Here is a 16,899-nt window from a genome sequence, read left to right on the forward strand (position 1 = left end):
CCTGCCTGGCACTCTTGTATCCTACATCTCTACTTCCAAATCAATGCAGCGCTTTGGGTGGGGGGGGGGGGTGGAGAAGGGTGGGCCCCATCTGCATACCTAAACATTTGGAAAATACGTATGCTCTTGACTGTCAGCAAGCATTTCTATACACAGCCTGCCCTACCATTCCTCTCCCCAATATACCCCTTTCTATTTACACCATGTCATGCTGCCACCTTACCGACAATCAACCCAATTTCACAGTTGTGGTCATCATATCCACAGGTCATCATTGTTCCTACAGTGTCATTCACAACAGCAACCACATCAATGTCAAAGTCCTGCCAAAAGAAAGAGAAAAATAAAAGCATTAAGCCACATTTTGGGTTTTTTACCTATCAGGTGTCAGTACTCTGACTTTTTTATTTTATTTAAAAATTTTTCTATACCGTCATTTAGTAATATACCATCACAACGGTTTACACTTCGGCACGAAATAGGTTGGTTTGGTTTCTAAGTTATCCATGGTGTGCCAATATTTTACGGTTACATAGTTCAGTAATATACTCTAAATGAGCGATGGGTTGGGGTTACCATTTATATGATTTTGGGAAATCATATGTGTATACTGTTTCAATTTAATATTTAATAATGGGGAACAAATAATAAAATTGTCAATTTTCTGTTTGTTGGTGACTTTCAGCTGTATGTATTGTTAGTCATTGCTCTCATTGTGAAATGCTTTTTTGAAAAGCCAAGTTTTTAGGCCTTTTTTGAAAAGCTTTAATTCTTTTATTAATCTCAGTTCAAGTAGTAATGTGACTATAGCAATGTTTAAAGCTGACCAATCAAAAAGAAGAATACATGTTTATAGTTCTTACAACATATTCCAGTTGCAAAGGCTTGGATTACTTATATCCCATGGCCGTGGATTTGAGGTATGAGTTAGCTGCTTAAGGGATTAAAGCTTTATGCTAGAGGAGTGCAGTCAGTATGGTCACAGAAGGGAAGGGGAAAAAAAAAAAAAAAGGATTTTATTCTTTTCCTTGTCTAGCATGAGAATACATAGCTTTTGCCTCTGGGTCAGTACAATATCTAGCTAACCTTTTTGTAATTTTTGAACCCACAGAGGCTGTGTCAGAAACACAAACACCCCAGCATCAGATACTGTCATTTTATGCGCTCCAATAAGGGGTTACTTTGGAATTCTAGTATACAAACATCTCATGCATATTCATTGTCTATATCCTGAAAATCTGATTGGTTATTGGATCAACATTATAGGCATGAGATGCTCTGCCCTAGGTGTATTTCTAGCTGCTGGAGATCCTGAGCCCGCTTGCCCCTGCCAATTAATTCAATCCACCTTCCAGCCTCTGAGGCAGCAACCCACAGAATCTGCCTGCAAAACCCACAGCCTCTGAAGTTGCTGCACCACCAGAGGGTTTTTTTTTTTCTTTATTGATTATATCATTTATGGCCAATAAAACATAAGGAATCAATAAAATACAAAAGAAATATATAATTAAGAAAGGAAAGTATACACCGGTCCACTTTAGAAGCCAACAGGGATTTTGCTTTACAGGTGTAACACTTACCCCTCGCCTTTTAATTGCCTTTCGTAGCAGCGAGACTACATCTTTCCCCTCCACTCCACTGGCCTTGAATCCCTTTGTCCAGGTAACAAGAATACTCTAGAAACACATTAAAAAGGCAATATTAAAATATGGCCAGGTATCCTTCTGGCATTTCAGATGTGTAGACCTTATTAAGCACAAGTCCTAGCTTCACCGTGCAATGAATTTCATTTCTGTTGAAATCAAATCTGCAACAGGAGGATCTAGCAAAGCTTGAGGAATGGTCTAGAGCCTGGCAGTTGAGATTTAATGCTAAAACAGTCATAGTCATGCATTTGGGCACAAATAAGAACAGGATCTGGAAGTGATTGCAACTGATGCTCTAAGGCATCCAAAAACAGGAGGATAAAGGTAAAAGTCAGGAAGACGCTTGGGTGCACAAGGAGAGGAATGGTCAGCAGAAAAAAAGGGGAGGTGATATTGCCCCTGCGTAAGTCCCTAGTGAGACCTCATTTGGAATATTGCGTTCGGCTCTGGAGATCACACCCTCAAAGGGATATAAGCCAAATGGAGTCAAAGGGAGAGTATTAAATTGGTCAGTGGTTTTCGTAATAAAGTATTTGGGGATGGATTTAAAGATCTAAATACATATACCCTAATGGCAAGATGGGATAAGGGAAATGATAGAATATCTGCAAAGTATCAATGCACAGGAGGTGGGCCTCTTTCAACTGAAAGAAGGCTCTGGAATGAGGGTGAAAGGGGATATATTCAGGAGTAATCTAAGGAAGTATTTATTTTCCAAAAGGGTGGTGGATGCATGGAACAGCCTCCTAGTGGAGGTGGTGGAGAGAAGAATATCTGAAATCAAGAAGGCCTGAAAAAGCACAGGGAATCAGATGTACAGCTGAGCAGTGGCTGTGGATGAGCAGACTAGATAGGCTGTATGGTCTTTTTCTGCAATCACATGTTTCTAATAAATTTCTCAAAAATGGCTTATAGTATCCAACTGATCCCCAATTACAGCCACTAGACTACTGTGCTTCCCATACAGCCAAAAGCTTCATTTTACTTTCTGGTTATCTGCAGGATTGGCAGATTGCAAAATATGTTCTCCCATTAATATGGGACAGCACAGAAATATATTTCATTGCATCCCTGAAAACCAATTGAACACAATGGATTACATATGGTACCCAATTAGATAGCTGAAACACTAATTAGCTATCTTGTGGTAAAGTGACCCAAAAGATCTGTTAGAGTAAGATGAAGACTTTACAGTAGTAACAGCATGCTCTTAGTACCCCTGTGTCTCATCTCTTCTACTCCATCACCAAATCCCGGCTCTGTACCAAATGCCTGAAATTGCTTTCCTGAATGCCTGCACCAGCCTCCTTCTCTTAACAGATTCAAATCCAGCCTGAAAGCTTGCCTCTTCAAGATTGCTTTTAATATTTGAGCCTTTATTCTTCCTGGTCATACAACAGATTTGTCAATCTGTGCTCCAAACTGGGAGTTCACTTTTAAGTTCAAAACAGTTAAAACTGGGGTAGATATTCTATGCCTATTTACACTAAATAGCAAAAGGCTGACTAGTAACATACATACATAACCAGAGTGTCTCCCTTTGTTAATGACCCAAACATCATATTTGATAATATTCAAATATTGTCCTCAATTTAATCCCACCTGTATCTACATATTCTTCAGTCATGACCTTGCTGCCTTAGCTTAAAGTCTCTTATTGATTTTTGTTGTGTGTCATGGTCTGTCTTGACGAGATTTTAAACTTCAAGGAATAGGGGCTGAAAATGACCCCCATAATGAACAAACAGTTCATGTAAATTGGGCAGCAAAAACATGAATAGATTACACCAATTTTCAAAGACGACTTAAGCAAACAAGTCCATTTTGAAAACTATCCCAGCAAATTTACCTGCACACAATTATACCTATTATGTGTGTAGAAAATTTGAGAACGCAAGTCAAAACCCCCTCTCCATCTCTGCTTCCAGGAACGCCTACACTCAGTATGGGTAAACTTATAATCAAACAGGACATTTACCAGTATATCAGGTGGACTGTTGTATAACAGACCATTTCTGCAGGTAAAACACTTTTATCCGAGGAAATGCCTTTAAAAATTATCCTCCCTGTGTTTCTGTGTACAACTGGTATGTGCTACACAAATAGTTAATGTAACTCTCTCTATTTTAGAGACTGAATAAAAGGGCCATACATTTCCCAGGGCTAGTTCTTCAAAGTCCTGGACCTCTAATTCTTTCTGCCATTTCACAACAAGTTTAGCCACTGGAATGCTGGGGTTCCACTGGTGGGGAGGAGGTATAAACATCCAGGGCTCCTGGTGCAATAGGCAGGGATTAAAAAAAAAAACACAGATGATCACTTGCAAACACCCTTTCAATCATGAAGTTAGCAAGTAACACATTTAAGACTAATCGGAGAAAATTCTTTTTCACTCAATGCACAATAAAGCTCTGGAATTTGTTGCCGGAGGAGGTGGTTAGTGCAGTTAGTATAGCTGGGTTCAAAAAAGGTTTGGATAAGTTCTTGGAGGAGAAGTCCATTAATGGCTATTAATCAATTATACTTAGGGAATAGCCACTGCTATTAATTGCATCAGTAGCATGGGTTCTTCTTAGTGTTTGGGTAATTGCCAGGTTCTTGTGGCCTGGTTTTGGCCTCTGTTGGAAACAGGATGCTGGGCTTGATGGTCCCTTGGTCTGACCTAGCATGGCAATTTCTTATGTTCTTAATCATAATTCAGGGATACTCACTTTAGAAGATCTTAGGACACATGGAGAAACACTACCAGCAGATGTGTGGTGATGTTCAACAAAAACAGGTTTACTTCAATTTAAAAAAACAGGATCCATGCCAGAATGGAAAATAATCATTAACATAAAAAGAAGAATCACAATTCCATGGACTGCAGTTTCTTTATCCATGGTGCACCTTTTTCTAGCTTTCCTCCTCTGATCTTAATCAATGTTCAATAAACCCTTCCCTTGAAGGGTGGGAAAATTCTCCTCTTCCCCAATCATAGCTGGAGGGAAAACTCTGAACAAAACCCTCCCTCTTTTAAAACTGGGCTCAAATCCAGCTCTCTGTCCCCACTGTTATCTGGTTATAGGAGGTAGATGACTGAAAAATCCAGCCCCTCCAGAAAAGGGAAAATGGCTCTCCTTTTGGGAGCTGGTAAAGATCACAAAATTCCCAAATCACTTCTCAAAGAAAACTCTCCATGAGGCCTTCCCAGGAGCTCCTCCTCTAAACACCTTCCAATGCGCCAAAACTCCAAGAACTCTCTCCAGAGCCAGTGCTCCCAGGTAGTTTTATAAAAGAACAAGCATGTTTCAGCTTATTACTGGCTGGCATGAAGTTGTACAGCAAATACCCTGGTGTCTCATTCCATAATACACTTACGTTATTGCCGAAAGAGTTGCATTGGCCATACAGTTTCTTGTCTTGGACTTAATTACATTTACTTGAGAGAAGACTCTCTCAACATCTACATTACTCAGAGGCAGTGATAAGAGCTACAAAGCAATTAATGCCAAATCCCCATTCGCACATTCACCACTAGCATCACCTCAAATTGTAGTACTGGTAGCAAAAGTAGGATTACAAAATAGTTAATAAAAATTGAACTATTAGTAAGAAATGAACGCATTAAAGGAGATCATTTACAGCATATTACAAAGCTTAAGTGCACATTCACTTACTACTATGTACTTATACTATGGTAGATAATTCATTGAAATGACTGCAAAACTTTAACACACACGAAAAATAAAGGATACTAATGAAACAGGAGAGTTAGGGCATCCCAACAGAGAGGTTTCAATAAAAGTAAACGAAGTCCATGTATGGACTACGTAAAAAATCACCGAAACTAATGATTTCCAAATTATCCCTAACAACTGAAAAGCAGGTTGTTAATACAAACAAAAAACACACTTTCAAATGTCTGTATGCCAATGCCAGAAGTCTAAAAGTAAGATGGGAGAGTTAAAGTGTATAGCAGTAAATGATGAGATTGAGACAGTTGGCCATCACAGAGATGTGGTGGAAGGAGGATAACCAATGGGACAGTACTATGTCAGGGTACAAATTATATCGCAATGATAGGGAGGATCAACTTGGTGGGGGGTGTGGCACTTTATGTCCAGGAGGGTATAGAGTCCAACAGGATAAAGATCATACAAGAGACTAAATGCTTAATAGAATCTATATGGATAGAAATCCCATGTGTGCTGTGTAAGAGTATAGTGATAGGAGTATACTACCATCCACCTGGACAAAATGATCAGACAGATGATGAAATCCTAAGAGAAATCAGAGAAGCTAATCAATTTGGCAGTGCAATAATAATGGGAGATTTCAATTACCTCCTGAGAAGACTGGAATGGATATGAATAAACTCTTTTGGGTCCCTCCCGATGCAGCCTCCGCGAAACACGGGACCGTGTCAGGGGACGTATAACATAGATGTTTGCTATTACCGATATGGAGTTGCCACACTAAATAATTGATGAACTTGATTAATGTTTAATAAACTTTTCAATATTCAGTGAATGGGATTTTGATCTCTTTACTTGCACTATTGACCTTGTAGATTTCAATTACCCCAATATTGACTGGGTAAATGTAACATCAGGACTTGCTAGAGATAAAGTTCCTGGATGTAATAAATGACTGCTTCATGGAGCAACTGGTTCAGGAACCAACAAGAGAAGGAGCTATTTTAGATTTAATTCTTAGTGGAATGCAGATTTGGTGAGAGAGAGGTAACGGTGATGGGGCCACTTGACAACAGTGATCATAACATGATCAAATTTAAACTAATAACTGGAAGGGGAGACAATAAGTAAATCTACAGCTCTAACACTAAACTTTCAAAAGGGAAACTTTGATAAAATGAGGAAAATAGAAAAAAACTGAAAGGTGCAGCTGCAAAGGTTAAAAGTGTTCAACAGGTATGGACATTGTTTAAAAATACAATCCTAGAGGCGCAGTCCAGATGTATTCCATGCATTAAGAAAGGTGGAGGAAGGCAAAACGATTAGAGTCATGGTTAAAAGGTGACGTGAAAGAGGCTATTTTAGCCAAAAAAACATCCTTCAAAAATTGGAAGAAGGATCCATCTGAAGAAAATAGGATAAAACATAAGCACTGTCAAGTTAAGTGTAAAACATTGATAAGACAGACGAAGAGAGAATTTGAAATGAAGTTGGCCATAGAGGCAAAAAAATCATAATAAAAACTTTTTAAAATATATCCGAAGCAAGAAACCTGTGAGGGAGTTGGTTGGACCATTAGATGACCGAGGGGTTAAAAGGGCTCTTAGGGAAGATAAGGCCATTGCAGAAAGACTAAATTAATTCTTTGCTTCCGTGTTTATTAATGAGGATGTTGGAGAGATACCACTTCCGGAGATGGTTTTCAAGGGTGATGAGTCAGACGAACTGAACCAAATCACTGTGAACCTGGAAGATGTAGCAGGCCAGATTGGCAAACTAAAGAGTAGCAAATCACCTGGACCAGATGGCATGCATCCATCCTAGGGTACTGAAAGAACTAAAAAATGAAATTTCTGATCTATTAGTTAAAATTTGTAACCTATCATTAAAATCAACCATTGTACCTGAAGACTGGAAGGTGGCCAATGTAATCCCAATATTTAAAAAGGGCTCCAGGGGTGATCCGGGTAACTATAGACCAGTGAGCCTGACTTCAGTGCCGGGAAAAATAGTGGAAATTATTCTAAAGATCAAAATCATAGAGCATATAGAAAGACATGGTTTAATGGAACACAGTCAACATGGATTTACCCAAAGGACTAACAAATCTGCTTCATTTGTTTGAAGGGGTTAATAAACATGTGGATAAAGGTGAACCGGTAGATATAGTGTATCTGGATTTTCAGAAGGCGTTTGACAAAGTCCCTCATGAGAGGCTTCTAAGTATACTAAAAAGTCATGGGATAGGAGGCAATGTCCTTTCGTGGATTACAAACTGGTTAAAAAGATAGGAAACAGAGAGTAGGATTAAATGGTCAATTTTCTCAGTGGAAAAGGGTAAACAGTATAGTGCCTCAGGGATCTGTACTTGGACCAGTGTTTTCCAATATTATATTATAATTATTATAATATTATATTATAAATATTATATATAATAAAATACTGGAAAGGAATATGATGAGTGAGGTTATCAAATTTGCGGACGATACAAAATTATTCAGAGTAGTTAAACCACAAGAGGATTGTGATACATTACAGGAAGACCTTGCAAGACTGGGCATCCAAATGGCAGATGAAATTTAATGTGGACAAGGTGTTGCACATAGGGAAAAATAACCCTTGCTGTAGTTACACTATGTTAGGTTCCATATTAGGAACTACTACTCAGGGAAAAGATCTAGATATCATAGTGGATAATACTTTAAAATAGTCAGCTCAGTGTGCTGCAGCAGTCAAAAAAGCAAACAGAATCTTAGGAATTATTAGGAAGGGAATGGTTAATAAAATGGAAAATGTCACAATGCCTCTGTATTGCTCGCTCCATGGTGAGACCACACCTTGAATACTGTATGCAATTGTGGTCGCCGCATCTCAAAACAAAAAAATAAAAATATATATATATTATTAATTATTATATATATTTATTTCCTGCTTTATTTCCTTGCCTTAGTTCTATAATAACTTCATTATTCTTCTTTACCTGTCTATTATACACATTATGTTTGCATCTTCCAGTTGCTGCTCCCTGTTTATTGTAACTTATTTCTCTATGTTGTTTCCCCTTTGTTCGATGTAAACCGGCATGATGTCTCAGACAAATGCCGGTATAGAAAAGCCTTAAATAAATAAATAAATAAATAAAATAGAAAAGATATAGTTGCGATGGAGAAGGTACAGAGAAGGGCAACCAAAATGACAACAGGGATGGAACAGCTCCCCTATGAGGAAAGGCTAAAGAGGTTAGGGCTGTTCAGCTTTGAAAAGAGAGTTGAGGGGGGATATGATAGAGGTCTTTAAGACCTTTAACATCTGTTCATCTTGATCACAAGATACTGCAATAACTTCATCCAGGTAGGCCATTCTATAAAATAAGGGATTAGGGATCCCCACCCTGAAACAAGGAAAACAACTGATTCGCATTTACCCATCCCACTACATTCATGATTTTTTAGACCTCTATCATATGTCCCTTTAATCATTTCTTCTCCAAGCTAAAAAGCCGTAACCTCTTTAGCCTTTCCTCCTAGGGAAGCTGTTTTATCCCTTTTATCATTTTGGTCACCTTTCTCTACCTTTTCCAGTTCTGGAATATCTTTTTTGAAATGTGGCAACCACAACTGTACACAGTACTTTGGGTGCAATCGAACCACAAACAATACAGAGATATTATATTTTCCATTCCTAAAATTGTTTGCTTTTTTGACCACTGCCACACACACTAAGCAGAGGATTTCAATATTGTCCATTAAGACACCCAGTTCCTTTCTGGATGAGACTCCTGATATGGTACCTAATGATGTGTAATTATAGTTTGGATCATTTTTCCCTATGGGAGTCACTTTGCTCTTGTCCACATTAAATTTCATCTGCCATTTTGATTCCTACTCTCCCAGTCTTGCAATGTGGTCCTCAAAATTCTCACACTACACTTGTGATTTAACAGCTTGAAATAGTTTTGTCTCATCTGCAAATCTGATCTCACCTCACTCACTGTTCCCTATTCCAGATTATTTATAAATATGTTAAAAAGCACCGATCCCAATACAGATCCCTGGGGAACTCCACTATTTACCTTCCTCCATTGAAAAAAAATCACCATTTAGTCCTATTCAGTTTTCTATCTTGTAACCAGTTTGCAAATTCACAATGCCTCCTACCCCATGACTTAATTTCCTGAAGAGTCTCTCATGAGGCTCTTTGTCAAATGCCTTCTGAAAATCGAGATACACTACATCCACTGGCTGACTATAATCCACATATTTATTAACATCTTCAAAATAAAATATATATAGCAGATTGCTGGATAAATCCAGGATTGCCAACTTTGGAGAAAGTTAGAATTATTATTACCAACACTCCTATCTGCCACACTCCTGCCCTCAGCTTCCCCCGTTCCCCATCAAAAGGGCCAGACCTGGTTTCCCAACTCAAACCCTTCTCAGCAAACTCCTCCAAGGGGCTCAACTCCTCCTGCCCAAGGCTCAGCAAACTGAGGAGGACCTCCCCATTTTTGGCTCTCTTGCTAGTGTAAAATATCCTGTGTGGTCATTCTCGGGAGAAGTTTGGGGGAGAAGTTTGGAGGAGAAGTCCATTACCTGATATTAAGTTCACTTAGAAAATAGCCACTGCCATTAGCAATGGTTACATGGCATAGACTTAGTTTTTGGGAACTTGCCAGGTTCTTATGGCCTGGATTGGCCACTGTTGGAAACAGGATGCTGGGCTTGATGGACCCTTGGTCTGACCCAGTATGGCATGTTCTTATGTTCTTATGACCACTACTCTAGAGAATTCAGAGAAGACTAGAAAACTCCTTTCCCTGCCTCTGCCACTTTACAACTCCAGATTGTTTCCTTACCTCATCCAGCTTCGTCTGGTGACAGGGGAATGAAAAGGTAAATCCAAGGGGCAGTTTCTTATCCTTAATGTGCAGCGTCTCCATGAAGTTGGCCAGACACTCTGCAATGTGGTCAAACAGCTGGAAGCAAATAGATTTTCTGGTTAAAGATGTATGTAAGCAGATATGCCCTCTTACAGGTGAATTTTCAAAGGAATTGTGCATGTAAATGCTCCTTAAAATCAGGTCCTAAGTTTTGCACCCTCAGTCAAGGCCAGTAAATCGGCTTTGTCTAACAAAATTTCACTGAAAAACCATCAAGATCATTCTAATGTGCAAGATTGCACTTTTATAAATATTTTAATAAGACCTTTATACAATAGACTTTATATGAGGAACATTGCAACAGAGCTCTCAACAGGGCTTTCCTGTTGCCTATTTCCTTTCATAGCTCCAAAATGTCCAATCATCGGTTTCACTGTTTTTTCATAAGTACTTTTTTTTTTTTTTTTTTTTTTTTTTTTTTTAAATTCACATGAAGAGTTCTCTCTCATTACAGCTGACAAGGCTGAACAGTTTGCATGTACATATGCCACCAATGTTATATTTAAAAACAAGCTCTTCTTCAGGGGCACGTTAGCTAATTGTAACATATATAGACTTTCATGGAGATTTAAGCCAAACACACTTACAGCTCTCCATACTGAATCAATGTTCCTTCTGTTAGACAAATTAAGTTAGGCAAGTCTAGGGATTGCCTTTTTGGTGTTGCAGGACCAAAACTGTGGAATCCCTTGTCTAATGAGATTATTTTTCTACTGAAATAATGGTCTTGATTTAAGTAATAGCTATTGTTTTTAGTTATTTTGTTAATCAGCAGTTTTAGATATCTTTTGTTTTTATGTTCTTATTGTATGTTTTGTTTTTATGTGTATTATAAGGTTAAACTGTTTTATTATGATGTTTTAATATATGCTCTGCCAAGTGAAATTATTTAATAGGTCCTTTTCAATATCTGTACCACTCTTATGGAATAATCTTCCAGTAGATAAAGCGAAAAATGTTCTAAAACTTTCGTAAAAACTGAAAACATGGATGATGCTCACTATTTTTGGTTGAGCGAGGGAACATTAGTGTAGGGTCATGGAAATAAGGTAAGTGCTTGTAAAGTGCTTCCAGGTAGTAGTAATGAGCTGTATTAGACCTTTTTTTTATCTTTGATAAATTGAAGAATGTGTTTTATTTGTTTTAAACAATTGTTTATTTTTTTTATCTTGCTGTACACTTTGGGCATTTTTAACAGTAAGGCAATTAATAAAATAAATGTATGTTATGTTATTTATTGTGTTTTATGATTAGTTTTATGTTTGACTATTGTAGCCACCTAAAAACATTGATGGTGCAGGATATAAAATGTTTGCAATAAAATAAATAAGAACAGGATTCACAAATGCAAAAGAATACATGTATAGGCAGAACAGTTGGTGTAGCAGCGATATGTACAATTTACAAGAATATCCCATAGTATAGTGATTTACCAGCTAGTTGTTGACTAAAGGCAAAACTAACAAATGTGGTGTGATTTTATCATTTCTTTTTTTTTTTTTATTTGTAGTTTATTGACATAGATTCAAATACAAACACAAACATATGAACACTTTTGGTCATATTGCATTACCCCCCCCCCCCCCCGCCCTCGAAGTAAAGACTCAGTTAGAGTTCAAGAGTCGCTAATGTCCCCAGTCACTTCTCAGCCACACATGCCCAGTGAGTAATCTGGTGCATGCGTATTGTGATTTTATCATTTCTAACCTTGGAAGGTTTTATTAATCGATAGGACTCTGTTAATAGATTAGATAGAGATGTATGTTAATGGAGAGCCTAAAGCATTGAAAGGCACATAGTGCTGTCATATTGTATAGAGATGGGGTGTGCACTATTGAATGGGGTCATGAAGATTACTTGATACTGCTCATGGGCCACTATAGACTCTGCTTGCCTTTCCACACACATTATCGGCCTTTTTAAACTTTCAAGTGCAATTACTTACAATGTAAGCAATAAGCAGAGGCAACTTAAACAAGCTGATGCTCATCTACAATTATTTTGATTTCCTCAAATGGCACACTAAACACTACATAGTAGCAATAGTGGCACACTCATATTTTAAGAATGGTCTCTGCAGTACAACACAATCACACATTCTTTAACAATAGTTTCCACTTAAAGTAGGGCGAAAAGAAACACCATAGAGAATCATCTCATGAAAAAATGGCACCATTACCCAATCCCTCATGAGAAGCCATTGCACCACATAAGATTCCTATTTTGAAACACAGCTAACTTATAATGGGTGAAACAGGAAACTCTTCAACTAATATCAATTGTCTTCTGAAGAAATAAGTCCCAGGATATATGACCCATGAGTTATCAAAAATTAAAGGTAAACTATCCTTCTACCTGTGTGCCGCTAGCACGCATAAGGTCCTCCGGAATGGCATAAATCTGATTTTCCATTTCAACCTTCTTAAGGCCATTGTTTGAAACCTTTACTCGTAGTACTCGGAAGTTGGTTCCTCCCAGATCCAAGGCCAAAAAATCTCCATCTTCTACAAAAGAATAAGTGAGAAAATAAATATTTACCTCAGTCACATACAGTAAGTGCTTTCAATTTAAACTACAGTCAAGCCGAACAAATAGTGATATTATACAGAAAATTACATAACTTCTTTTTCCAGAATTCATAGCATCTATTTATTGGCATAGAATGGCCAGATATGCCTCTTAAACAGAATGTAACATTAATTTGGCAAATCCAGTATGGAAAGCATTTCCACAACTATGTGTAATCCTCATCTGTGAGAGTATTTACCCCCTGAGTAAGCCAAATGCCAGTCTCTCAGGAAGGTTTCAGAGGGTATGTGGGTCAAGCAGATGGTGCAGAGGCAGAGGGGGTCAAGGTGTCTTAAGCTGAATAGGACTCTCGCTTATTGAGAATTCCCTGTATGACTCCTATGACTTATGTCCTCCTTGTTCACACTCCTGGTACCAGAAAAGTGGGACAAACTCCGAAGATATTATTTCAACAGAATTATTTTCTGGCATTATCAGCAGTCAGAGTATGTAGCAGAGTAAAAGCCATCAATTACACCAGGGTACACAGGCTTACACAGCTAGGCTGAGATAGTTGCAAGAAATACAAAAATTGAAGCACCTACATGTTTAATCTATTTTGAAAGGTGGCGTCAACTGGCCTAGAGCTAGAGTGCGCTCCGGGCAGGCCCCACTAGACACATGGATGTTTTCTATGTAAGGAGAGGGTCGGGGGGGGGGGGGGGGAAATAGGGTAGGAGGCGGCAACTAGAAACTAGGGATTTCATCTATGGAAATGTGGGAGGGTCTGGATTCCTTGGGGGGGGGGGGGGGGGGAGGTTAAATCCAGGGGTTAAATTTTTATGGCAAGGGGAAGGGTTTGGGAAGCCGGGTGGGGCATTGTCACAGGACTTTGTTATTTTTTTTTTTTACACTTTTGTCCTGGTTAGGCATCATCTAGGAGGCAGTGGGGGTGTCTTCAGTCCATGTGGCCCTTTAAATATTACCATGGAAGCATCAGGACTTGCACTAGCGTTCCAATGCTCCCACAGGAAAATAGCTACATCTTCTCAATTTTTGTTAAAATAACACAGCTTGTTTTATCAACATAGGATTACCTAACATTTACTGCTTTGCATGCATCTGAAAAATTTATGCATGCAAATGCACGCAAAAGCAGCTAATTTCAATAGGAATGGATTTTTCGCAACAAAATAAACAAACAAACAAACAAAAAACCCCACGCAATATTGCACAATAAATTCTGTTTTCGCACGTTGTAGCCCTTATTGCTCCTTAGTAAGTCTACCCCTTAGTTAGAAAAAGTGCTGGGATCCTGGCATCATTAGCAATAGCCTAGAGATTATTAGCATTTTAATAAACACTGCCTCCCACTGATCCTAAATCAGATTATTGCTGCAACAGTCCTGAAACCCTGTATCATAGGCTCTAAATCCAGGCAGCAGACATTGCCCTTAATGATAACCATAAACCCGCCCCCAAAAGGGCTGTGAATGCTGCCTCTATTGCATCCCCAGTCCCAGCAGACCTGGGGTACAGAAAACTTGATCCACGAATCAAACTGGAGAACCTTTGCATGAAAGTGCACACTACTGCCACTGAGCCATCAGTTGGTCTTCAGCATTTTTTTTTTTTTTTTAATTTGGAAGGAGAATATTACAGGCCTACTGTTGAAATATTGGACAGTACACAGACGGTACAGCTTTAGACTAGTGAATTAAAAAAAAAAACCCACCCATTTTTATAGACATTTGGCACCACTCCAGCTCTGCAATAAAGAGAAGTAGTTTTATGTGTGTGTGTTAGTTTACAACTTCCTTCTGATAAATTCAGCTACTAAAGTCTGTTTGTGAAATTATTTTTTATTAAGTGTAGATTACTTCTGTAACAAGATTAAACACTACAAAGAAGATAAAGAGTACCACTTCTGTGAGGGAGCTCTTTTCAGACCCAAACCGAACCAATTATTTTATGATAAGGATAATTAAAGGACAATTTAAAACAATCCGGGAACAAGAGACTTTTGACATTAAAATGATCAGACACTTTGTAACTCTAGGAGTCCTAGATTATTGCACTATGAGCCATAAAACTTTACTGCTTTATCACCCAGTGATTACTCACCAAACCCCACCCCCATTTCACCTTATCACTTCAATGCCTTCTATGATTCACTTACAGTTCCTGGCAAATATAAATACCATCTTTTCTTATTCTATTTTGACCTGAGGAAGAGAGTAGGTCTTGAAACCTAGTCTATGAATATATTAGGTTAGATCCATAAAAAAGGTATCAACTTATATGATTTTGTTAACCGTTATTTCTGTACATTCAAGTGCACTAACGAGACAATTACACTTCAGTAATATGAATCCAGCTGTGAGGGAGTGTATAAGAAACTCCCTCAGAACACCTTAACAGACCGGCCCCAGCTATCTTGCCCATCACAGTGTTATGAGCATCGTAAGCATGAGCTCTTCTTGTCAAAGGCGCAACTGACGCAACCTTGGGGGGCAGAGCTCTAAGGTCTGCGCCAACAGCGGGGAAATGAGTCTTTGCACGGGCCAGGCTAAGAGAATGCCCAGAAGTCTGTAACTATGGACAGAGCTGAAAGGCAGGCTAGACTGCAGACGAGCAAGGCTGAAGCTGAATACCGTGGCAGAGGCTGGAGAGGAAGACAAAGTCAAACTGAAGACAAAGCAGACAACCTTTGCTAAGGCATTGAAAGAACGTCTGAGACAGCCCTTATATAGGAGAAGGTTGATGACATCTTCAGAGGCTGCCACAGGGGCTTTCCCCATTGCGGTCCCTTTAAATCTGGCAGCATCGGCACAAGCACTAAGGAGGCTTGCAGCCTCCTGCTGCATGGGAATCACTGGCACCGTTTGTGTGAGTGCAGCTGCTGGGGGGGGGGGGGGCATTCGCGAACGGCAAAATGTAACACACAGCAAGGGATTCTGGGCCAGGAAGCATCTTTGCAACCTTGGATAAGAAGGCAGGGCCCAGAAGGCTAGGGAGAAGGCAGGAAGCCAACCTGTTGAAGAACTACGTATTCTTGAATATTGTGAAACTGCTAAGGTAAGCAGCCTCTATGCTGTATTTTGGTTTGTGTTTATAAAGAGTTTGTTTGTGTGGAACCAGTTTGAGTTGGTCTTTTTTTTTTTACTCCTGGTTGTTTCCCAACTCCTGGCTGCTCCCAAGTGATCACATATGGTGAGAGCAGAGGGACCCCTGGTTCTATGCAAGAACCACAGAGGAGCAAAAAAAAGTGTTTTGTTTTTTTCTTTTCCTGGGGCCTCATCACAGTAACAGCATGGGACTTTGTTATTTCAGGCCAAGGGAGTTAGCCCTTCCTGAAGCAGCTAGTGAAATAACCAGTTAGTAAGAGCCAAACAAGCCAGAAAGGCTTTTTGCTTTTCTGTAACTCTCCTTCCTCGGAGACTTGCCAAGCTTCTGGCTTGCGTAGGCGGAGAAGCAAATGACATGAAGCAGCTGGTACATCTCCTGGCAGAAGTCCAGCAGCAGCTACAGACATTCATGCAAAATTTACACGAACAGGTCACCCAGCAATGGGGGATGCTAGTGCAGATTGCTCAAGCCATGCAAGCTGCCTCAACTCAAATGAATCAATTATCTCATGTCCTGTTTAAGATGAAGGCAGGGGAGGACCCAGGGATCTTCCTGAAAAGCTTTGAAAGGACCATCCACCTATTGGATTGGCCAGAAGTTAACTGAACATGTACCTTGCAAATCTGCTCACGGGCAAAAGCCAAGCAGTCTTTCAAGTGGCCAACCCAGATGGAAGGGCCACCTATGCAGAAGTCAAGACTGTCATCCTAGAAAGAACTGGGTATAACTCGGAAATATACTAGCAGCAGTTCCAGCAGGGCATCCTACAGCCCAGGGAAAGTCCCTGAAATATGTTCCATCATCTGAAAGATACCAGCTGCAAGTGACTGCAGCCAGAGGCAAAGACCAGCCTTAAGGTAGACAAGCAGATGCTTCTAGAACAGTTCCTAGATGTGTTTGATAAACCTACGTAGGATTAGGTCCAACAACACCCAGGGCTCACTTTTCAGTGGTGGTAAAATTAATGGAGACTTTGCTGAAGGAAAGGATTGTGAAC

General features: G+C 39.4%; 1 protein-coding gene across 1 annotated transcript in view; it reads right to left on the reverse strand.

Moving 5' to 3' along the window:
- Positions 1 to 16,899, reverse strand: part of LOC115092831 (hexokinase-2) — a gene marked incomplete in the record, with an annotated part of 149,332 nt that overhangs the window by 59,095 nt on the left and 73,338 nt on the right. Inside the window, 4 exon segments of the mRNA XM_029604163.1 lie at positions 224 to 323; positions 1,581 to 1,676; positions 10,182 to 10,301; positions 12,621 to 12,769. Of these exon segments, the coding sequence (XP_029460023.1) occupies positions 224 to 323; positions 1,581 to 1,676; positions 10,182 to 10,301; positions 12,621 to 12,769 (465 nt within the window).

Source organism: Rhinatrema bivittatum, chromosome 5 (assembly GCF_901001135.1).
Source record: "Rhinatrema bivittatum chromosome 5, aRhiBiv1.1, whole genome shotgun sequence".
Taxonomy (NCBI): domain Eukaryota; kingdom Metazoa; phylum Chordata; class Amphibia; order Gymnophiona; family Rhinatrematidae; genus Rhinatrema; species Rhinatrema bivittatum.